The 24,869-nt window shown below is 53.3% G+C and overlaps 1 protein-coding gene across 1 annotated transcript; it reads right to left on the bottom strand.

Annotated features, from left to right (window-relative positions):
* Nucleotides 1-22,115, bottom strand: LHX2 (LIM homeobox 2). Its single transcript, XM_010365839.2, has 5 exons — nt 21,257-22,115; nt 19,562-19,764; nt 18,217-18,620; nt 12,429-12,634; nt 1-887 (listed from the first exon to the last, which is right to left on the bottom strand). Exons 1-5 carry the CDS (start codon nt 21,374-21,376, stop codon nt 600-602), a joined length of 1,221 nt encoding a protein of 406 aa, XP_010364141.1. The 5' UTR covers nt 21,377-22,115; the 3' UTR covers nt 1-599.
* Nucleotides 22,116-24,869: the final 2,754 nt, after the last annotated feature.

Here is a 24,869-nt window from a genome sequence, read left to right as displayed (position 1 = left end):
TAGTTTCAATAAGTGGTTTTATTACTGGTTAGATTTTACAAATTCTGATATTCGAACAGACTTCCACCTTAAAATTCTAAAACAACAAAGCGACCGTTGGAGGGGGTTTGATTTTTCCTTTTTTTTTTTTTTTTTCTTTTTTTCTTTTTAGGACTATTCAAAGTAACAAACTTTTTTTTGTTGTTTTTTGTTTTTTACATTTTTGCTCTGGTCATAAATATACAGAGAAAAAGAGGGAGAGAAAAATGAACAAGTCATCCAAAGTATGGAGATAAAACAGTATTCCTAAGGCACGTGGCAGTCTTTGAAAATACAGAAGCTCTAGCCAACTTAAATTATTTGTTGTTTTTCCTCGCTCAGTCCACAAAACTGTACAGTGACACAAATGTTGTGTTGCAGGTAGATCTTCCAAGTTGTTCCTCGGTCCACACCGCTGCATTAGCCGGGTGCACACTTGTTTTTTTTTTCCTCTGTTTCCAGGCGAGATCCTAAAATGTGGTTAGTTAGTTGCTCAAAGCCTCTATTTTAAAATACACTTGGAATTCAACTAAAGATAATTTCTTTTTTAAAGAAATTGTGGGGTGGGAGGGTGCGAGTCATTAGAAAAGGTTGGTAAGAGTCGTTTGTGAGGGGCTGCGAGGCTCATGGCCCTCCAGGTTGCCAGGCACAGAAGTTAAGACGGACGTCACAGTTGGCAGGGTGGGGCTAGTCAAGTCTGTCAGGGTGGTGGGTGTGCTGGAGGGGCTTAGGGAGGCGTTGGAGAGCTCCGAGGCCGGGCCTGATGGCGTCCCTGTCTGCAGCGCCGTGTCTGTCGACTTGTCCACGCCCGTGTTTTCCTGCCGTAAGAGGTTGCGCCTGAACTTGGCTCGGGCGTTCTGGAACCAGACCTGCAGGGGACGACAGGGAAGGACTATTGAGCAGAAGGCAGGCAGAGCACACCCCCGACTGCTTCACTCAGAGCTCTGCTGCCTCTGGGGACACTAATCTGTGTTTTGCGAAGAGGATCCAAAAAGTCAGGTTGGCGATATTTTGCTTGTTGGGTTTTTTTGTTTTTGTTTCTGTTTGGAGACAGGGTCTGGCTCTGTCCCCCATATTGAAGTGCAGTGGCACAGTCTCAGCTCACTGCAGCTTCAAACTCCCGGGCTCAAACGATCCTCCCGCCTCGGCCTCCTGGGTAGCTGGGGCTATATAGGTGAGCATCACCGGCTCTGCTAACTTTTTAATTTATTTTTTGTAGAGACAGGGTCTTGCAACGTTGCCCAGGCTGGTCTCAAACTCCAGGTTTCAAGCGATCCTCCTGCCTCAGCCTCCTAAAGGGTTGGGATTACAAGTGTGAGCCACTGCACCCGACCAATATTTTGCTCTTAATAAAACAAAACAAAAATTTCACTTTATCTAATGGGCTATGGCTGGGCTTCTCTTTCTGATAGGAGGTTCCAGAGCTGAGCTTTACTCCTGAATGTCACAGCCACGAGTCACGTATGGTGGCTGAGCACTTAAAATGGCATTAGACCAAATTCAACCAGTCTGCAGGTGAAAACACACAACTTATCTGGAGGCCCAATATGAAAAAAAAAAGCAGGTAGAATATCTCAATAATTTTTATATTCATTACATGTCGAAATGATAATAGTTTGGCTATACTGAGTTAAACAAAATACATTATTAAAATTAATTTTACTTGTCTCTCTTCATTTCTTCAAGGAGGCTACTAGAACATTTAAAACTTAAAATTAAATGTGTGCCTCAAGTTGCATTTCTATCAGACACACCAAACACACACACCAGACAAATCTTGATCGTTTTCCTAATGGTTGTTTGAGACATTCCTTTTTTTTTTTCTTTTTCCTTTTTTGGCAGTTGCCTTTCAGCAGACAATAAACCCCACAAGTTCTTGTTGGTAAAATGTTTTAAATGTTTCGTGGTCAGTAAGTCTGGGAATGGGATAAAGAACACATGAGAATCAGGCAACAATAATGAGTTACTAAGAGGAAGTGAAAGACACAGGACCTATTCCCCATCATCGGCTGGAGAAGCCACCAGGTACCCTGGGCCACTGGGTCCCCGGTCTCAGGGTGGAGGTAGGCAGCCTGGGAACAGCAGCCAAATTAAAGCGAGGCCAGGGAAGTTGAAACCCGCAGTCTCTCTCCTGACCTGCTGCATCCCGTATCGGCTTATGAGGGATGTGCGGCCGGGCTCGGAGCTGGGGCTGAGCTCGGTGTGAAAAGAATGTCAGTGAGAGAACATGGGATTACTTTCATTTTTCCTTGGGCACAGACACATACGCGTCCACTCCCATATCTTTGCACACACGCCTATATGCATTCAGGAAGACACACTGAAATTCATCTAAGGCCCGGCATGGTGGCTCAAGCCTGTAATCCCAGCACTTTGGGAGACCGAGGCAGGTGGATCACTTGAGATCAGGAGTTCGAGACCAGCCTGGCCAACATGGTGAAAGCCTATCTCTACTAAAAATATAAAAAATTAGCTGGGTGCGCTCCTGTAATCTCAGCTACTTGGGAGGCTGAGACAGAAGAACTGCTTGAACCCGGGAAGCAGAGGATGCAGTGAGCCAAGATTATGCCACTGCACTCCAGCCTGGGCCACAGAGCAAGACTCCATCTCAAAAAAAAAAGAAAAAAGAAATTCATCTACACAGCCAGTACCCAAGTACAACCACCCATCTAACAGCACAAACACAGAGACCCGCTGTACCCAGAGGTCCACGCAGTACTTTGGGAGGGGCTTAGGAAATCCAGGCCACTGTGGTGGGGGGGGTGTTGAACCTTCCAAGGAAAAAGGCCCAAAAGGCAGGGCCCCTTCACTTCCCTTTGCGTGAGGAAAACACCCGCCAGAAGCCTCCCCATAAAACAAAGGGCCTCAGGGCACTCTGCAGATTCTGGGGTGTCCAGTTGCGCGTTTCCAGATGTCCTGCATCTGCCTGTCTTCCCAGTGTCTCTGGCAGGAGAGGGAGGGCTGACTCCTGGCCCCACCCACCCCTTGAGACCACCCCGGCTGCAGGGCCCTGTGGCCTCAAATCCCCGTTTCTGGTGGCCTAACACAATTTGGGCTCAATTAAAAGCACATCCACGAGAATCTTGGAGTAAAGTGGGAGATCCAGAGCCTGTGAAGTGGAGAAACCAAGCTCCCTCCTCAGCGCTGGATCTTCCCAGGAAGAAGGCACATTTTCCCTGGCTCTCTGCCCAAAGAAAGCCCATCACCCCTCTGGGGGCTGGCAAATAAGTACAGTGCTTCTCAGACCACCTTCGACATGCTCTCCCTGGGGTCGGGGGATCCTTCCCTTTCCCGACCAGCAGAAATCTGTAGGGGAGAGACTGTGTCCTGGTGGCCTAAGGAATAGCTGATGAAGAAAATGGATGGGGAAAGCTCCCAGAGGCTCTCAGAGGGAGGAAGTGACTTCCCCAGAGTCATGCAGATTGGGGTGGAGAAGGCCAGAGCCTTTGTGCCGCCGCTTTGCCTCTGTCCTGGCCTGTGTGCGTGTGACCCGTGAGCAGCCTGTGCTCTGTGCGTCTGACTCTCTGAGCAGTAGCTGGAGCGGGGAGCCTGGGTCGAGGGTGGAGGGTGCTTTGCTGAATGCTCATTTGCTCATCCATCCGGGGCTGCAAGACCTCAGGCAGGGCTGGACCCTGTTAGTTGCTCGCTGTTTGCTATATCTCAGGCTGTTGCCCCTAACAGTGGGCTTGTAAACAATGACACCGTCGTCCACAACTGCCTTCTCTGCTTTCAGAGCTGAGGCGCTGGGAATCTGGTGGATGAAAATTCAACAACTTGATTAAAAGCCAGTCTGCTCTGGGGTTGTGTGGGGTTTGTTCTTCGTGTTAAGGCAGGGCTTCACTAGAATTCTCTCCCAGGTATTTCAAAAAGCCCACTCCTGAGAGGTTGATGGGGGCAGGGACCCTGTCTATGCTATCTTCATATCCCCCGGCACATGGCAGACACTGGCAGAGATTAAGAATCAGTAATATGTAGTCATAGGAATGGCTGACATGTATGTACCTTTTACTATGTGCCAGGCCCCATGCCACCCTCCAGCATGCACTGTCACAGGTTATTCTCATGAAAAGCTAAGTAAGTGGGTTCGATTATTATTATTCCCATTTTATAGATTTATTTATTTACTATTATTATTATTATTATTGTTTGAGACAGAGTCTTGCTCTGTCACCCAGGCTGGAGTGCAGTGGCGCCATCTCGGCTCATTTCAACCTCTGCCTCCCAGGTTCAAGTGATTCTTTCCTGCCTCAGTCTCCCGAGTGGCTGGGATTACAGGTGCACACCACCACACCTGACTAATTTTGTTTTTTCTTTTTTTTTTTTTTTTTTGAGATGGAGTCTTGCTCTGTCGCCCCCAAGCTGGAGTGCAGTGGTGTGATCTCGGCTCACTGCAATCTCCACCTCCTGAGTTCAAGCGATTCTCCTGCCTCAGCCTCCCAAGTAGCTGGGATTACAGGCACCTGCCACCATGCCTGGCTAACTTTTTGTATTTTAAGTAGAGACGGAGTTTCACCATGTTAGCCAGGCTGGTCTGAAACTCCTGACCTCAGGTGATCCTCCCACCTCGGCCTCCCAAAGTTCTGAGATTATAGGCGTGAGCCACTGCGCCTGCCCTCACTGTATAGATTTAAAAACCCGAGAGGGTCAGAGTGGTGAAGTCACTTGCCAAAGGTCACACAAAGGGCAACCTGAGACTTAGGACCATTTGCCCTAAAAGAGTCCACGCTCTCCCTGCCACATGGTCCTGACGGAGGTAGCAAGCCCGTGAATGAGTGAATAAATGAATGAATAAACAGAGAAGCAACTATGGTGCAGTGGAAAGAGCAGCTTCCAGTCCTGGGACTGCCACGTGACCTCAGGTTTGTCCCTCACCTCTGGACCTGCCTCAGTTTCCTCACTTGTACAACAAGAGGGTTAGACCACATCATATGGCTCTCAGGGTTCTGACCAGCTGGGATTCTTAGGCAGCCACAAGCAACAAGGTGCGATCTGCCCCACCCACCCATCTTCTGAAACTGACAGGCCTCTCTTTTCACATGCCTCAAGTTCTCTGGACTGTGTGTCTGGGACAACAAGGCCACGTTCACACAGAGAATCATCAGGACACAACTAACAAGGCCGGGGTGCCCCAGCCTGGTGCACAGTAGACCTCCAATAAGTCCTGGGTAGATGAAGAAGCACATGTTGCTTCTTGCCCCCTTCCCAGGCACTACCTGGCCATGCAAGCTGTGTTTTGCCTCACAAACCTCCTTCCCCAGAATTCTTTCATCAAGAAAGCCAGGAGGGCCACTGGGAAACCCATTTTGCCCCCAGCAAATCCCCACCTGGGATGCTAAGGAAATCAGCCAAAAGATGAAAGCTTCATGCCCATCATGGCATTTTTAATAACATCAAACTAATGGCTGCATCCAAAGTGTCCACTCAGATGCGGCAAGTGGGAGTCATGACACAGCCACTCCACGATGCCACAGGGGAAATGTCTTGTGATGGCTGTTAGGTGAAAAAAAAGGATAAAAAAATTATGTCCTCTGGTATTGTCCCTTCATAAAGAAAATAATAATGATGAATACTATTCTCCACGAAGTACCAGACATCCTTTTTTTTTTTGAGATGAAGTCTCGTTCTGTCGCCCAGGCTGGAGTACAGTGGTACGATCTCAGCTCACTGCAACCTTTGCCTCCCAGGTTCAAGCTATTCTCCTGCCTCAGCCTCCCAAGTAGGTGGGAATACAGGCATGAGCCACCATGCCCGGCTAATTTTTTACATTTTTTAGTAGAGACAGGTTTCACCGTATTAGCCAGGATGGTCTCCATCTCCTGACCTTGTGATCCGCCCACCTTGGCCTCCCAAAGTGCTGGGATTACAGGTATGAGCCACCACACCCGGCCTTTTTTCTTTTTTTTCCCCCAGACAGAGTCTAGCTCTGTTGCCCAGGCCAGAGTTCAATGGCACGATCTGCCTCACTGCAACCTCTGCCTCCCGAGCTCAAGTGATTCTCCTGCCTCAGCCTCCTGAGTAGCTGGGATTACAGGCATGTGCCACCACACTCAGATAATTTTTGTATTTTTAGCAGAGATGGGGTTTCTCCATGTTGGCCAGGCTGGTCTCGAACTCCTGACCTCAAGTGATCCACCTGCCTTAGCCTCCCAAAGTGCTGGGATTACAGGCGTGAGCCACCGCGCCTGGCCTCTTTTCTTTTCTTGACACAGGGTCTCACTCTGTTGCCCAGGCTGGAGTACAGTGTGGTGCGATTAAAGCTCACTGCTCCTGCCTCAGCCTCCTGAGTAGCTGGGACTATGGGAACATGCTATCACTCCTGGCTAATTCTTATATTTTTTGGTAGAGATGGAATATCACTATGTTGCCCATGTGGTCTCAAACTCCTGGGCTCAAGCAATCTGCCCACCTCTGTCTCCCAAAGTGCTGGGATTACAGGCGGGAGACACCACACCCAGCCAGCACCAGGCATTTTATAAGCAAAGTCCTAAGCATTTTACACATTAACTCATTTGGTCCTTACAATGACCCTATGAGGTAGATGTGAATATTATTGCCAATTTGCAGGAGTAGAGACTGTGTGCCTCTTACTGCATAGCCAGAATTGAGATGTGAATTCCAACAGACTGGTTCTATGCCCTTAGCCACTACTTAACCTCTAAATTACACACTTTAATTATTGGATTCCTGTGCTCTTAGAAGGGTAAGGCTTTTTTTTTTTTTTTCTTTCTGTTTTTCCTAGTTTTCTAAACTGTTGGTATGGCAGTTCTAGCATTTTGTAAACTTTTAAAGTTTTCTTTAAAGAACCAAAAGTAATAGCCACTGAACTGGAAATCAGAAACGCTTGGTTCCAGTCCCAGGCCTATAACCACTTTGCTGTGGTTCTTGGGAGAGTCACTCCACCTTTCTGATTCTTGATTTCCTCTCCTTTGAAATGAGAGGTTCAGGCCAAATCGTCTGTGAAACTCCATACAGTTTAGGCCATCCAGGACTAGATTGGACACTCATCACTGACCCGGGTGACGGACAGGCAAGAAAAAGACCACTTTACAGGTGGGGAAACGGAGGTTCAAAGTAATGAAGTGACTTGCCCTGATATAAACCACACCTCCTCCTCAGGGAAGCCTTCCCTGACTACCTCCTTCAGCAGGTCAGGTCTCTGTGTTATACGCTCTCGTTGTACCCTTGCATTTTTCCTACCTAGCACGTCCACCATTTTATTTCTTTTCAAGAGTTAAATAAGAATTCTATGGCCAAATAAAATTTGGGAAATGTTAGATTAGACAAAGTTGAGTCTGTTCCAGATTTCTCAATGCCTGTATTAATGCTAACATGCTCTGATCTCCAAGAGAAAGACATAGTCAACCTTGAGCCTTTCCCAAACCTATATGATCTTAGAATCATCTAAAAGAAAAACACAGAGATTAATCTTAGTACCTTGTCAATTGTTTATCCCACACCTTGCTCCACAATGCCCTCCGGGTGGATGTTCCAATGGGGTCTTGTTCACCGTCTTTTTTTTTTTTTTTTTTTTTTGACAGAGTCTTGCTCTGTCACCTCGGTTGGAGTGCAATGGTGCAATCTCGGCTCACTGCAACCTCCACCTCCTGGGCTCAAGCGATCCTGCTGCCTCAGCCTCCCAAGTAGCTGGGATTACAGGCACGTGCCACCGTGCCCAGACAATTCTTGTATTTTTAGTAGAGACGGGTTTCACCATGTTGGCCAGGCTGGTCTTGAACTCCCGACCTCAGGTGATCCACTTGCCTCGGCCTCCCAAAATGATGGGATGACAGGCGTGAGCCACCATGCCCGGCCAATCTTGTTCATTGTCTTGTTCCCCGCTGAATCCTCAGTGCCTCCAGCCCGCCTGGCACATGGCAGTCAATATATCTGTCAAACAGGTGAGTGGCCAGAGGAAAGCTAGAGTTCTCAACTTTTAAATTCTCACACAGGTTAATTATAACTAACTAGTTACCTGAAAGATGCTATTTATTTATTTATCTTAGAGACAGAGTCTTGCTCTGTTGCCCAGGCTGGAGTGCAGTGGCACAATCTCAGCTTACTGCAACCTCCACCTCCCGGGTTGTTCAAGTGATTCTCCTGCCTCAGCCTCCTGAGTAGCTAGGACTACAGGTGTGTGCCACCACGCCTGGCTAATTTTTGTGTTTTTAGTAGGGAACGGGGTTTCACCATGTTGGCCAGGCTGGTCTCGAACGCCTGACCTCAAGTGATACGCCAACTTCAGCCTCCCAAAGTACTGGGATTACAGGCGTGAGCCACCACACCCAGCATGAAAGGTGGTTTTTAAACTGTTGGTGGTTAAAATGTATTTTCTTCCAAAGGCACACCAGGGAACCCCTAGGGAGACCTCCACCCACCCAAATCAATCAGCTCATCACTCGCTTCCCCAAGCTTAGGGCATCTTAATATTCTGCCTCCCTGGCCCTTCCACAGGAAGGAAGAAAAGCAACTCAGAGCAACTTCTATGTGGTGAGAAATGATCTCCGTGCATTTGTTAGGCTTAAAGTCTTATAGGACCTCCGTCTAAGTGAACATTCTGTCTCCTAGTCACCTCGCCCACTGATAGTGAGTATTGTGGCTGCCATGCTGCTGCTCATGGCAAATGTGAGCACCTTTTATGTGATGAGCACTTTACTAGAGGTTTCTGCTTCCCTACCAAGACATGGCATCTGTGACCTACGGTTTTCCTCCTCTCCCACTGTACTGCTGCACTCTGCAGCCAGATCCAATAGGAGAAAAGTCACAATCCCTCCATGTGCAATATTGGAAAGAGCTTAGGAAACAGACCAATCTGAACTTGACTCCTGGCTTCATGATTTACTAGCTGTGAGACTCAGGGCCAGGGTTCTAGACTCTCAGAACCTCAGTTTCATCATCTCCAAAACGAAGATAATCACATTTTTAAAATGTGTGCAAAGAGGGTTGCAGACTGAACTGTACCGTGTAAATGAGCGCATGAGACTGAACTGTACTGTGTAATGAGTGAATGAGATCAGTATGCCTGGGTCCTGACTCTATACTCTGTAAATTACACAGTATATCATCTTATTTACTCTGTGCAACCACCAGTAAGGTATCCTTCTCATTCCCATTTCACAGATAAGGAATCAGGTTCAGAGAGGAGAAATTAAAGCATCCAAATCTCACTGCTGGTAAGTCAGAGAGGATTAAAACCAGTCTGTTACCTTTCAAAGCCATACTACCAACTGCCTCACCTAAAACTGCTCCCATCCCATGTCCCCCAGATTCCCCATCAGCAGTCAGGGCACCTGGGGGCAAGCCCTACCCTGCCAATGCCTGGCTCCTGTAATCAGCAGCAAATCACCTCATCTTACTAGGTCTTAAGCTTCTCATCTGTAAAATGGGCAGAAAAATCTTAAGGTAAGGTAGACACGTGACTGGAAAGATAATGCTTTGTAAACTGCTGCATCACCATGTGCAATAAGGAATATTTGGGATTTGTGCAAATGTGGTCTGGGAAAAAGGGAGAACAGTGCTACACGTATGCCCCACCCCCAATATACAGACCCTAAATGAAACTCACACTCAGACAGTCATTGCCAGATTGGCTCAAAGAAGAAAGAACTATGTCCATTGATCAGGCAGGCCTGGATTTTGATCCAGATCTGCAGGTAACTAGCAAAGTGTGATTTGGGGCAAGTGGAGATCATTTGGACCTCCACCTTCTCATCTGGATGGTGGGGGAAGAGGGATCATGATGCCTGGCACACAGCATAGTTGGTCCTTCCTCTGGGCTCCCTCAGTAGGTGCCCCAACGGATCACACCATGAGGAAACTGTACATGGGTCTGTCTCTATACCTAACAGGTGAATTTCCTCAGGGCCAGGACAATGGTTTATTCATCTCTGTGTTTCCAGGGCCTGGTGCCAATACATATTTCATCAGATGAAAGAATAAGAGGTACCTCTCCTGGAAATCTGATTTGTTCCTAAGTCAGGTGACCAAGCCTCCTGCCTCCCCAAGGCCAACAAAGACTGGCTCTCACTGGAGATTCTGATTCAACTATGGGTACTTACTCTTCATTTCATTTAATCTGAGTAACTGAGAGAGGTGTGTGCCCTAATGGTGCCCTTTCTACAGATAAGAAATCTATGGCTCAGAGAGGGTAACTAATTTGTCTAAGACACACAGCCAGAGAACCCAGCCCAGGTCTTCCTGAACCCGGTTCCATCCCCAGCTCAAGCATTAATTCGTAACTGCCCTCCCTCCCCTGGCCCCACTCCATAGAGCAAGCTTGTCTATGCCCAGGAGGGCTTTGAATGTGGCCCAACACAAATTCGTAAACCTTCTTAAAATATTATTATTATTATTATTATTATTATTATTATTATTATTATTATTATTTTAGCTCAACAACTATCGTTCATGTTAGTGTATTTTATGTGTGGCCCTGAACAATTCTTCTTCTTCCAATGTGGCCCAGGGAAGCCAAAAGATTGGACACCCCTGCCACAGAGCAACTGGATTGGGGAAGGACGAAGGGTCCTACTAACCAGAGAAAAGGCAGCGCAACCCCAAGTCCTCAGTCCGAACTCACCCACGGCTGAAGGGAGGGGGGGCCAAAGAGGGTCCTTGACCTAACCCCAAGAAGGCAAAGAACGAAGCAAACAGACGAGACAGACCTGCTACCACAGCGAGTGTAAGTAACCACGTCCTCCATTCCACCAGGAGCCCAGGCCAGTGGGACTCGAAAGCAAAACGGACCCTGAGGGAGGGGCGGGCCCAGAGAGGCGCATCGGCGTCCCATTGGCCGGCGCTCCCTCCCTCTGCTACGTCACCCAATCCTCCCTCGCCGGAAGCCCGTCGCCCGCTCCCCATGGGCAGCGCTGCGCAAGGGGGCGCCTCGGCAGCCTAGGGGTCCCAACTCCTGGCTCGCCCCGGAGCTGCAGCTGCGGTTGCGCCGCGTCACAGCCTCAACCCGCCCCATAAAAGGCCTTTTTAAAAAAAAAAATTTTTTTTTAAGTTTCTGACAAACTCACAAGAACTTTCTCAGGACGGCTGCGCAGCCCTCCGTCTCCGTCATCCCCCCTCTGTCACCTACCAGCCCTCAATCCCGGAGACCTGGGGCTGGAGGGTGGGTCAGACTGGCCTGGACTCGAATCCCACCACCTTCCCTCCTGTTGTGAGACTGTCCGATTACTTCCCCCCTCGGTTTTCTACCCTCAAAATGTGTGTCGCTGGCACTATAACCACACGTTCTGAAGAATAAATTGGTTAAACTTGCTATAAAGGGAGGAGGCATTGTCTTGCCTTCTCTTTGTACGAATGGGGAAACTGAGGTCCAGCTACCAGAATAATTGCCCATACTAGTGAATTCATGCCAGCTAATGAATCTAGTTAATACTATTATTGGCTACCATCCACTGAGCAAGCGTCAGGTCGCACCACAGGCACGTTATTTCAGTGGCTCCTTGGACAACTCCACCGCATAATTTATTGTATCCATTTCATGTATGAGGAAACAGGCTACAAAAAGTCAAGTGACTTGCCTAAGACCCTAAAATGAGTAAAAGGAGGAGCTGACGGTTTGAGGTGTGGCCCACGACTCTGCCACAATTTTGGGTCATGCAGAAGCCTGAGACCTCCTCCTGTGCCTCCAGACTAGGGTTCTTAACATCTCTGAGGGTGTGGAAATCTGGTGAAAGTTCTGGATCTTCTCTATTAAGAAGTTACTCACACATGTAAGTGCAGTTCTGCTCAGTTTCACAGGTACCCAGCCACTCCCCACCCCACCATGTCCTCTGGGCAGCCCCACCCCCACCTGCCCACCCGCGAAATCTGCCCACACACATCCCCACCACCAAACCTTGCTTCCAGGAGAGTCTGGGAGGCAGAAGATAAATCTAGAGAGATGCCTGAAGGAAGAGAGAGGGGGGAGTGAGACAGAGGCAGACAGCAAGAGAAGAGAAACTCGAGTGGGTGAGAAGCAAGAAGCAGGAGCTAACGATAGTCACCTTGGGTGGACGTCCTGGGATGGGGTGGGGCGGCCTCTAGATTTATCTGAAATGTTTGAATCTTTTATGACATGAACATGTGTAAAATGAGTGTCACCTTGAATAATAAACAGAAACTAAGAATTGTCTACAAGAAAGAAAAGAGACCGAGTATGGAGACAAAGAGGATGGAGCGATACACAAACAGAAAAACAGAGAGGCAAAAACTGAAAAAAGACAAAGTAAGGAAGAAAGACTGAAATACAGATAGAAAGAGGCTGGAGAGGTGAAGAAAGAGAATGAGAAAGATAAACACACAGAGAAGCAGACACATGGTGGAAGGTCCTTCCAAGGCCCACGGCGGGGGGGGGGGGGGGTGCAGGGTTCCACCCAGATCCCCGATGGTCACAGATGCCCCCACCCCTGGCCCTGGCTGACCTGGAGGACCCGCTTGGTGAGGCCTGTCTTTTGCGCGAGCTGCTTCAAGTCCTTGGCGTCGGGGTTGTGGTTAATGGCAAAGTAAGACTTCATGGTCCGAAGCTGGTGGTGTTTGAAGGACGTGCGCATGCGCTTGGTCTTCTGGCTGCTCGGGTATGGCTGGTCACGGTCCAGGTGCTCTGCGTCGTTTTCGTTGCAGCTTAGCGCTAGGGAGCAGACACAGAGCTGGTGGGTGAACTTCCTGACCCATCCCCCATGCCAAATCCACCCTCGTCCCACCCGCTGCCAAACATTTCTATCCTTAACCCTGCTGCATGTCTGCGGCACAATGAACTGGGGACATTACCCCCATTTTATAGATGGAGACACTGAGGCTCAGAGAGAGTGATCTACCCAGGGTCACTCTGCTAGGAACTGCAGCACTGAATCCCGGCTCTGGGAGAATCCAAAAATCATTCTGAGCCATTATGTTATGACAATGAAAACAAAAGTAGCAGCAGCAGCAACAACTGCTATGACTTGTTGATGGCTGAATGAACTCCAGGTGATGTGTTAAAGGGCTTTCCAGGCACATTTTCTTTAGGTACTTAAAACAATCCTAGGAGCACCAGGTAGTATTTTTCCCATTTTTACAGATGTTGAAACTGAGGCTCAGCAAGGGAAGTCACTTGACTTCGGACACAGCAGGACAAGGTCACTGGGCCTGCACTCCTCCTGTTTCCCAAGGCACTCTAAGGATGAGTGCTTTCCGCCATCTCCCCCTACCGTGCCTGGGATTGGCACCTAGAAATTGCTGAGACAGAGACTCACGCTCATTTTGCCACATCCAAAAGTACTGAAAGACCCCGGGCCTCGGGCACTGGGCCAAAGGTTGGAAACTGCATTTTGCAGTTTAATCCTCATCACTACTCTGTAAGATGGTTGCTTCCTCGTTGAACAAATGGATCAAGTCAGGCTGGGGGAAGTTCAGAGATCTGCGCAGTCCAGAGAGAGTGCCAGAGTGGAAGGCGAAGGAAGTCCGAGGCAGAAATAAACATGTAGTAGACACCTGTGGTGTGTGTTTGGCTTTACAAATGTCACTGTACATCATTACCGCTCAGAGAGGTGGCTATTCCCATTTTAGAGATGTGGAAACTAAAGCTAAGGGAAATGAAGCAACTTGCACACAACCACACGACCGGTAACAGGCTAGATTGATCTTGATGTGTTGAGCCTAGATTGAGCACTGGAGTCCTCCTTGTTTTCTTCCACTACACCACGAAGGGAGGAGGGAGCCTGTCCCTATCCACAAGGGGCCTCATGGGGGCCAGGCTGCCAATGCCTGGCTGACATTGGGGGTGGGGAATATGGGTAAAACCCTGGGTCTCAGAAAATTGCTCAGCCACTTGGCAGCTGATGGAGACCTGCAGGACCCCTCCCAAGGTCCCCTCCTCACCTCTGGAGCCATGCCACACTTAAGGTCTTGCCTTGGGGTAAGCCTCAAAAGGGGTGTACATTCAGTCCTGCCTAAAGTGGGGAACTGAGAAGGTATCTTGTGTCCTTATTACATACCCATAACAGAGCTCTAGATTTAGTAAATGAAAATACAGGTTGCCCAGTTAAATATAAATTTCAGAAAAATAATAAATAATGTTTTAGTGTAAGCATGTCCTAAATATTGCAAGGGACATACCTATACTAAAAATGTATTTGTTGTTTACCTAAAATTCAAATACTACAGGTGACACAGCTATGCTAAAAAATTGTCATTTATCTAAAATTCAAATATTACACGGGACACTTATACTACACATTTCAAATTTATTCGTTATTTTTCCAAAATGCAAATATTGCCAGGAACACTTACACTAAAAATGTATTTGTTATTTACCCAAAATTCAAATTTAACTGGGGATCCTGCATTTTGTCTGGCCACACTACCTCCAAAGAACTTTTACTCTGCGGGTGACCTCCCCCTTCCCCTGCCCAGGTAGGGAATAGTCCCTTGCAGAGAGAATTTGTAAGATACAGGTCTTGCCCCTGCCTTTGGAGCTGTTAGCTAGGGGCTACACCTCCTAGGGGCCTCTTTCCACTCGCACTCAGGAACCCTCACCCCCGGGGCTGCATTCCCACAGAGAGCACGCCCAGAGTGAAGAGCGTGGGGTCCGGCAATTTAAAGGGGATCAGAGGATGCCTCTGAACCTGATCCACCAGAACTGCTTGGAACCCGCTGAGGTGAGCAACCCTTTTCTTTCCCCCAGTCCCCAGCTCCACTGGGGGTGGGGCAGGCCTCCCTACGGGGTATCTTTGGGCCCATCCCTCCACCGAGCCCCCGCCTGGGCCTGGCTGCTGTTAATGAGCTCCGTGGGGACCCCGGCGCCCCCATGGGCCCAAGGGACCTGCCCTGAGTGCCGCCTAGGTGGGGTAGTGGTGTGGGGGAGGGGGACAGAAAGGGCAGAGAAAGGAGAGAAAAGACAAACACAGAAAGGGAGAATGGAGGAAGAGAAAGAGAGAGGGGGTAGGGACGGTAGATGGACACAGCCAGGAAAAAGAGAGGAGAGACAGAGGAAGAGAAAGCGAAGGAGCCAGGAGAACCGGAGAGCGACAGCTACAAAGACAGCAAGAAATAGACAGTGAGAGCGGAGGGGAAAGCGAGTCCCGGAAACAGGCGCAGCTTGTGGCGAGGGTCCGGTGGCCGAGCTGAATCCCGAGGCTCCAGGAGACCTGGTCCCAGCGGGGGAGGCCTTTTCCGAAGCCGTTACTGGCGGGGGAGTGGTGAAAAGGGGAAAGAAGGGGAGTGGAGAAAAAAGGAAAGGAGCCGGTCCTAAGTAGCGAGGCCGAGGCCGGCCAGAGGCGAGGGCAGGGGGCGGCGGCAGGGGAGGCAGCCGTGGGGCCCAGGTTTGGCCGGCGCCCCGAACCCCCTCACTCCCGCCTCCAGTGCCCGGGGGCGGGTCGAGATTCCCCAGGATCGGATCCGGGGAGGAGCGAGGGGCCGAGGGGAGGGGGAGGACCCGGGCTTTCTCTCTCCTTTTTTTTTTTTTTCCTCTCAATTAGGCCGATTCAATGGAGCTAAAGAGCTCGTAAAATCATGAATAATTTACTCGTGATCTGTTATTAACCCATCGGGTTTCGAGCTCTTGTCGCTGGGACTGAACCTGTAATCAAATCTGACTTCGCCTCATTTTACTAAAGACGAGATTGTAGGTTCAATTGTCTAAATAATGGATTGGAATCAAATCAGTAATTACGCCGCCAGGCACACACACACAAAAAGCTGGGGCTGGGGGAGGCCGGGCGTCCGGCCGGTCCGCGCGGGACTCCTGCGGCCGCGGCGCGCAAACCCAGGCGCAAAGTGCGCGGCCCAGGCCCCTCGTCCGCTCCTGCCGCCGTTCCCGCGCCCCCAGCCCGCTGGCAGCGCTGCCCGGGGTGGGGGGAGGTTTCCGTTCCACCCGGGCCCGGGCCCGAGGGGCTGCGGGAAGAGGCCGCCGCGGCCCCGCCCCGGAAGGACTTTCCGACCCCGCGGTCCGCGGCTCTGCTGTAAGCCCAGCGCCGGCCGCCCCGACGGCGCCCCCTCCCCACTAGGCCCCCAGCTTGCCGCCCTTCAGTAAGGTGACGCCGCGCCTCGGAGGGACTGTTCCCAGAGCAAGAGGCTTTGCAAGGGGTCCGCGTGACTGGGCCACTGGATGTGGGACACTGCCACAAACAAACTCGTGTCCCCGCGGTCGGAACCCTGCACGCACACGCACACGACCCATGCCCGCACACCCTGTCCACGATCGCACCCTCCAGGGTCCCCGCTTTCTAGTCCTAACTGCCCCGCGGCCCACACTGCGGCTATTTCTCTCCTGCCAGTGCAGGTAGGGGAGAGAAGGGCGGACGCCAAACCTAGGGAGGGTGGGCTGGGCCCCGAGAGGCCGGGGAGATCCCCTCTTTCCCCAACCTAGTCCCGTGAGCCCCGAAAGAGTAAGCCGCATAGCCACCGCTGGCGCACCGAACGCCGTTTCTCCCAGGACTAGGAGCCCCGGCCAAGGTCGGAGAGGAGGGCACGGAAATAAACAGGGACACACACAGAGACAGAGATAGAGAGAAAGGACGGAGGGAGCGAAAAGGAAAAAAAGAGAGAGGGAGGCCAGAGAGAAAGTGAGATGGGCTGAATGGAGGGTGTCTCTTGTAGAGGTTAAACAAGGCTTGAAATTCAGCCTCCAGCCCATCTCGCTGGGGAAACGGCGGCTGAACAGCAAAAAGCAGAAATAACTCTCTGTACTTTCTACTCTCTTTTTGCACAATCCTAAACCTGGCGCCGAACCTGCGTGCCCAGGAAAACAATATAGCTCCCCAGCCACCAGGTGCCCTGGAGCCAAGCCCCGCGAGGTGCTTCCGAGTGGAAGTTGACCCCACTTGATAAATAGAAGCGGCTTGGTTTGGGGGGAGCCGGTCTGAACTCGGTTTTGTCTTTTTTTTTCGGGGTGGTAGGAGATTAGGGATGGAAGTTCCAGAGACCCACATCTGTGGTAGTGCCGTCAGCAAATCTTAGATCCGCGCCACTGACCGGCCTACTGCTGCTTCACCATTTACTAAACTGGGGGCTGCGTTTTCCTCCCAGTTCCGCACGCAGACACACGCCCCACGATCCTCCAACAAGCGATTTCGTTGGAGCGAACAGGGACACCCCCACCCGCCCCTCATTTCCCTCCATATTCAACTCAGATTCTTTAAGATGAAAATAACTGACTTCTTCCTGCCGTAGCCCCCTCTGGACAGTCTTGGGTTTGTTTTTGTTTTTTTCACTTGTGCATTAACTAAAGGGAAAAGAAGGACACAAAATCTCCAAATCTAATTCTGTTGCAAACGAAAGAAAGAAAATAATTGCAAATAAACTCTAGTTCGGAAGCCCGGAGAGTCATAAACCTTTCCGGGCCTTGCAGACTTCGGGCAGATGTTGACGGCTCATTTGCCGGGACTCAGAACCTCTGCAGCTGTCCTGAGCAGGGAGGGGCGCGGGAGGGGGCAGAGCTTCTCCGGGAATGGCCTGAGGTTCAAAGATGCCGGAAATCCGAACCGAGCCCCCCACCTCACCCCACCCCACTCCACCCCGGCGCGAGGCCAGGCCTGCTTGGGTCTCGTTCCGCCCGGGTGCCCGCTTCCGAGGGTCGCGGCCCTCACCCCAGCAGGCGCCAGGAAACTCGGTGGAAGGAGCCCGGGAAAACTGAGACCTGGCTTTAAAGGAGGATTGGGCCGAGCAAAAGGACCCGCAGCCTTTGCTTTCCTGAATTCCCCAAGCCCGAGATCCCCAAGCCTGCCGCCCATTGGACATTTCACGCTGTCAGGCGGCACACCAGGCCGAGCTCGGCGCTCCTGGTCACAGCCAGCCCTCTCTCTTGGGACCCTCGCCGCCCTGCCTTCTTCCTTCACCGCCCTGCCTTGTTCCTCCGCCGCCGCAGCTCCCCGCCCTCAGCCGCGCCAACCCAAAGCCTGTTTGGTATCAGCGCCGCCTTGCTTTCTCCATCCCTACACTTCCTGCCCAGCAAAGTGGGGCAAAGGCCCAAACCAAAAAGCCATCTCCAAAAAAACAGTGTATCAGAGACAAGGCCCTGCACCCGGGGCAGCAAGGGACCACTGCACCCTCTCCTCCCGCTCCAGCGGAGGACGCACAGACTGGAAGCCCAGGGGGCTAACGTCCCTTCTGCAAGGCCTTCCGGTGCTTAAGGCTCGCTATTTGTCCAGCATAGAGATTCACTCCAGCTCCCGGCTGTCGAGGACGCGCACTTTCCCCCAACCTACAGGGGCGCTCCGCGCGCCACGCACTCACCAGCGTTGTAGGCCGCCAGATCCGCACCAGGGCCCGGGCTCTTGCGCTTCCTCGGCCGCCCCTTCTGCACAGTGCCCACACCATTGTAGTAGGGAAGACCCAGAGGGTTGGCCCCTGCTGCGCCTAGCCCCGCGCTCTTGGCTGCCGCGGCTGCAGCGGCCGCCGCTGCCACGTCAGCGTGGTTGAAGTGTGCGGGGTACTCGCCCTGCAGCAGCGCCTCGAAGTGCAAGCGGCAGTAGACCAGGCTGTCCTTCATGCCGAAGTGATCGCCCGTGGTCAGCATCTTGTTACACGTGGTGCACGTGAAGCAGTTGAGGTGATAAACCAAGTCCCGAGCGCGCATCACCATCTCCGAGGCCGAGATGCCCAGGTGGCAGCGGGCGCAGCGCTGCACAGAGAACCGCCTGTAGGGACCATGGAGGGAGGGGCTGTGGGAACACACGGTTGGGTACCCCCCTTTTCCTCCTCCAGGTGCCGCTGCTACTGCGGGGGGCAATCCCCTCCTCAAGATGGACAACCCGGCCTTTATTTGGAGGATGGGGCGGGGGAGAGAGAACTAGATTTTGACCCGGGCCTGGTCCTGTCCTAAAATAGTTTCCCTTGACACACTCATGCCTACAAAGACTTCTACTTCACCCAGAGTTTCCGCAAGCCCTAGGAAAGCTTTTACCTGGGAGTGGAGGGAGACACTTACCACTTACCCCTTTCTCAACCTTTACTCCTCCCTCCAAACCAGCGCCTGGGAATCCTACTGACTTTTGTAATTTGGAAGAAACACAGAGACAGGGAAAGAGAGACAACCGAGAGAATATACATAGACCCTAACCCTAAAACTGGGGAGAAGGAGAAACAGGGAAGTTGGAGTCTGCTAGTGATTCTGGTTCTTTGATCTTGGCCAGCTTTCACTCCCATTTTCTCAAAAGACCTGGAAATGCACCCACTCCCACAGCTCTCCTTTCAACTGTGTTTCTGTCCAGCTTGGGCTGCCTAGGTTTAGGGGTGCCTGTTTCTATAACCTCAGGTTAACTCAAGAAACTTCAAAGAGAGAGGGGAGCAAGGATCCCAACTCAAGCTTTTTTGTGGTCTAAGTTCCGAGCGGGCGGGCAGCTTCTGCTTTTTTTTCAGGTTCTCTTACTTTGTAGACCTTTCCAAGAGCTCCCCAAATTGCTGCTTTAAAAGGTTATCACCCAATTTGTGCTGGCTTGGAGAAGTTGGGGCGGGGCAGGGGGGAGTCCTGAGTAGTGAACCCTCTCCTGGGACTAAAGGGAAAGGAGAGGGCCAAACTGTAAGACCGTGCCTGAGACTGGGGGGAGGGGTCCTGAGGGGCAGTTGGGTGGGGGGCTACCTGTAGTAGTCTTCCTTGCAGTAGATGCTACCGTCTTTGCTGAAACAGGTGAGCTCCGACTCCAGGTTGAGCTTGCACTCGCAGCACTTGAGGCAGCGCATGTGCCACTGCTTGTCCACCGCCAGCAGGTAGTAGCGGTCCGAGATCTTGCCCCCGCAGCCAGCGCACAGCGCTGCGCGGTCACTGCTGATGGACGGCATGGTCTGCGAAGGGAGGGAGGCGGAAGACGGCAGCGCCTGCGTCAGCCAGCGGCCCCTCAGCGAAACTGGCACCCACAGCTCCCTCTGTGGCCTCGGCTAGCCCTGAACGCGGAGGGGGCTGCCAGGGCATGCGGCGCACTTCCCCCCACCTCAAAAGGCCCATTTTCATTTCTGGGCAGTTCAGAACCCAGGCCCGCCAGCGCAGCCCCAGCCTGCCACCGGCCCAGGCCGGGATCCTGGCCTAAATGGCTCTCCTGCTTACCTCTCTCCCTTCCAGTCCTCCCTGTCCTTTCCCCCAAAATGCTCTGGCTGTGTTTAGGGACCAGGACAGCTACTCCAGTCAAGCCCTCCAAGAGCTTTCCCTAAATTGCTTCTTAAATGAGCCGGGGGGGCAGGGGGTAAGGTGACCATTAAGTTACCCTCCACACAGACTCCTCTTTGGAGAGACAGCAGAGTTCCTGGGCCCCAGCTCCAGTGATCCCTGGGTCCTTAGGCCAGAGGTTAAGGCCAGGACAAGTCAGCCAACTTCTGGCTCCTCTGCCACACGGGCTGGGGCCCTCTTGGGTCCAGGGATGAGGTGAGTGGGGTGCAGGGACACCCTCAAAGTCCCTGGGTGAAGGACAGGTTCAACCCAAATCCTCCCCTATCCAAACTGACCAGCAGAGAAGGTCTAACAGAAGAAGGGCTCGGAGGCTGGGAGGCCACTGGGGCCGCTGGTCCTGCTCCCGGATCAGAGAAGCTTCTCCCGTGCTCCCCACCTCCGCGGCCTCCTAAAGGTCACTTCTGGGCCTGCTACTTGGGCAGTGTCTGCTCCTCTGCCCCCCAGGGAGGTCTGAGGCGAGGAACTGGCTATTTGGGGCTGGGCCCGCGGAGCCAGGTGTAGAGATCCGAATGGAGTCTCCTTCGGTGAGGGCCAGGCCAGAGCCTGAACTCCCAGCCCTGACCTGGCTAAGTCTGACCAGTCAAAGGTCTGGGGACGCGAACAACGACAAATGTTGGCCCCGAAGGCTTCGGCCTCCGAAACCGCGCAGGGGGTTGAGGGAGATCCCCGATTGCTGGAAAGCTGAGAGCGGCCCAAGCCGGCTGGAGCCCCAATGCTCCCGGCTGGTTCGCCTTTCCCTGGCGCCACCCGCGGCGCCGCCAGCAACCGGAGCCGAGAGGTGGAGGAGAGCGCGGGGCTGTCGACCCCGGCGCCCGGCAAGGTGAGAAGGAAGCTGCCCCGGGCCGCGGATGGGACTTCGCTTCCACTTCCCAAGAAACGCTCTCCTCCACCCGCCAGGGCGGAGATTTCGGTTTCAATCTCGTTTCCCTTCTCCGTCCCAGCAGCCGGGTTTCCCCTGAACCGGGAGCCACCAGCCGTGCATTCTGACCGAGGATCCCCAGCACCCAGTCCCGTGCCGCACGAAGGACGCTCCCCAAACTTCGGGGAGCAGAGGCGCTGACTGGCCTGGCCCCATCCCAGCTCTCAGCCCCGACCCCACAACCGCGCGCCTACCGTCTCGGTGTCGCCGCGGTCGATGGCGGAGCTGATGGCGGGAGCCTCGTTCTTGGCCCTGCGGTCCATCTCGTCGATGACCCCGTGCACCTCGGGGCCCGACAGACTGTGGAACAGCATCGCGGCGGGACCGGCGGGGCCGGGGGCGCGGCTCCTCCGAGGGAGGGCTTGCCCCCCGCCTCAGCTGCCTGGCGCTCCTGGCGCTAACGGGCCCGGTGCATCGCCACCGCGGCCCCGGCCCCGCCCGAGCTCGGCTGCGCCCCCAGGCCGGGCTCCGGGCCCCGGGCGCCCGCGGGGCAGGACGCCTCCAGCCGAGGCGCGGGGGCAGCTACATTGCGGGGCGCCTGGGCGACGGCGCCAAAGCCAGGGTCACAAGGGCACGGGGCAACCGGGGCGGGGGGAGCAGGAGACTAGGGCAGAGGTCGGCGCCCGCCGCGGGCGCTTTCACGCCGCGGGCATCGCCCGCCCGGCTTCGGCGCCTGGGGCGCAAAGCAGGGGCGCAAACTCTGCCCGAGGCGGCGACGGCTGGGGTAGGGGTTCACCCAGAAGCTGCTAGGTGCCCACGGCGGCCCAGCTGCCTGGACCCCTCCCCTCCCTGGGGTGCGCCCCCAGCCGAAGGCGACCCTCTTGGGCGCTGAGTCGGCGACTGGAATAGGGGTTTCTCTGAAGCCTGCGAGCCGAGCCGAGCCACCGGGAGAATTGAAGAGGAGGAGGAAGAGGAGGAGGAGGCGGCGGAGGAGGAGGTGGAGGAGGAGAAAAAAGAGGAGGAGCAGAGTGGGAGGAGGAGCCGCCGGCCGCGGGCCCAGCCGCGCGCAATGCTCTCCAAGCGCGCGCCTAGCCCAGCCCCGGCTCAGCAGTCCGCGCCAGCGCAAGCCTCCGCGCCTTTTCTACAGCCGCGGCTGACATCACGTCCTGCCGCCGTGCCATTGGCCGCTCGGCGCCCCAGGCCCTGGCAGCGCGTGCTCCGGGAAGGCGGGAGACCCCAGAGGGAGGGGAGAGGCAAGAGGAGCAGAGGAGAGTCGAGATGGTGGGAGCTGGTGGGCGAGGCTGGAGGGCGGAGTGGGGGGAAGGCAGGGAGGAGGGAGAGCGCGGGGTTTGGAGTTTTTAAAATACGAACAGCTTCCTGCGATATCTTCAAAAAGGAAAATTAAACCCTCTATCCTAAGAAGGCGCAGCAAGGGGATGCTCGTCTCACTGCAGTCTCCCCTCGGCCTGGAGCCGCGGCCTCCGGCACCCGCCTGGGAGGCCCGGGAAGGCAGGCCTGGGGCAGAGTTGCAAGAGCCTACGGCCGTTTCCCATCGAGCTCCGCCTTCGGCCCGGGCTCTGCACAGCGGGCTGCAGGCGGCCGGGCAAGCCTCCTGCCGGGCAAGCCTCCTGGGTACCCGGCTGAGCCTGAGAGGCGAAACGGGCGAGAGCTGTGACTCCAGGGGAGGGGGGCCAGCCAACATATCCACGCTCCAAGCCCGCTAGGGCCCAATCTGCAGCCCAGCGTGTAGTTTCTCGCTCTTCCCGTTCTCTCCCCAGCCTGGAAGAGTGGGGGCGAGCATGGCTTTAGGAACTCAAAAAGGCCAGGGTTCGAGTCCTAGCTCTGCCATTTACATGCACTGTAAACTTAAACAGTGACTTATCCTCCCTTAGCCTGTTTCTGACCTTCATAATGGGAGACAAGAAGCTCTCCTCCGCATGGATGTGTTGAATGAAAGAGACTGTAGTTGTAAAATGCCTGGAACATAGTAGGCACTTAGCAAATTATTTCATCACTCCCTCTCCTTTTCCATTAAAAACTTTCTCACTCCAAGATACATTCAATATCAGTGAGGTTCTTAAAAACCACAGGCCCATTCTCTGCCCACTGGGCACACCTTGTCTCAGACCCCGCTGATGGCGCGAGTCCTCCTTATCCGCCTGGCTGCACCACCTCACCAGGGGCCAACAACCTAGCGTTCTGGGTAAATCCCAACTGCCACCCCCAGCCTCCAGGCTTCATGCTCACCCTAGAGCCTCCTGGGGACCGGAGGGAAATGCCCAGGTGTCTGGTGGGGAGGGATTTAGGAAATAAAATGAATGTAGACAAAAACTGAATAAACACGTCCGTTACAGAGTCCCATCTGGGTCTGCTTCGGAGGCAGGTTTGGCTCTGTCTAATAGGGACAAGGCGGGTGTCAGTCTGAAATGACTTGTTGCCAGGACAGGTAAGGGGATATATCGTCAGGACCTGCGGTTTACCTCACAGGGTACAGAGTTGAGGATGAAATCATGTTTTTCACGTGCGTAACTTTCACATACAAATATATGTGTGCACAAATATATGTATGCGTGTAATGCCCAAGCACATGAACTTGTGTTCCTGTGTGCAAATACACATGTTCATCTCTGTTGGCAAAAACACAGCCAGCACGAATTTTATCTCTGTTGGCAAAATCACAGCCAGCACCACTATAGAGCTAAGGTCTTACACATGCGCATCAGGTGTAAGTGTCCAGAGCTGGGAAGAAGGATGCAACTGCAAAATGGTAAATTGCACGTTATACCTGCACTTGCGTGCTCAGGCGATTCTACTTAAATCACTGCAAGTGCTCCTACGAGGTCGTTTTGCATATTTGAAAAAAGTTAAAGTTACAATTATATGTGTATGTGCTGCATGTGTACAGATGCCCCAACGCGAGGGAAGGACCACTAAACCCAAAGACGCGCGTGCCCGTGTGTTCACACAGACGTGTGCTTCGGCGCCTGCACATGGCCGGCGCGCAGGCACGCGGACGCCTACACGGATACATACGCATGTTTTATTGACGCATCTGGGGCACTTTCTTTCAAAGAAAGTAAGGAATGAAAATCCAATCTAAGAGTCACCAGGGTTCATCTGGAGGTCGCCCAAGGGGTAGAAAAAACTTGTAACGACGCTAGAGTGTTTGTCCTTGGTGCAACTCCGCTCCCGGGAGGGCTGGATACAATACGTTTTGGAAGCTCGAGGGGCTGCCTTAGGATCTGGGGGCGGGGGGTGGGGTACTCAGCAACTCTTGTCGCGGGCTGCTCAAGAGACGTGGAAACACACTGTGCGACTTTCCACTCCCCCGTACACGCGATTCCGTCGCCACCTCTCGGACCAGCAGCCCACGTCCAACGCTGGGCCGACCCCAGATACTCAGGCAGTCGGTATTCCCGCCCGGTGAGCTCGTCTATTCATCCCTCTGCATCAGGCTGGGACGCGCTCCGTCTTTAAGAGGCTCAAACGCATCTCCTGCCGCGGGGCGGGATCTGGGCGCCTGGGCCCCGGGGTCCAGAGGCCGGTAACTTTGCTAATCTCCCCCAGTGGCGGGGAACGTCACGCAACCGCTGAGCCCTGTCCGCGGAGACTAAACAAGGAGAGGAACAGGCTGTAAACACACATCCTGACACGTGAGTGACATTTACGCGGTGCGAGAAGCTGCAGCCAAGGGAAAGGCAGGGGGTGGGGGGAGCGGGCACCGACAGGTAAGGAACCTTCGCAGGCGCCTGAAACGGCAGCCCCTCGACCTCCCCCTGCCCCCGAAAGTGGCAACGAATCCCTAAGTCCCCCGAACCTGCCTTTTGTGGGAGGTGACAGGTGAACGGAATTCAGGTCTGGCCACTC

The sequence above is a fragment of the Rhinopithecus roxellana genome, chromosome 16, assembly GCF_007565055.1.
Source record: "Rhinopithecus roxellana isolate Shanxi Qingling chromosome 16, ASM756505v1, whole genome shotgun sequence".
Classification (NCBI taxonomy): domain Eukaryota; kingdom Metazoa; phylum Chordata; class Mammalia; order Primates; family Cercopithecidae; genus Rhinopithecus; species Rhinopithecus roxellana.
This window is presented reverse-complemented; position numbering and strand designations above follow the sequence as displayed.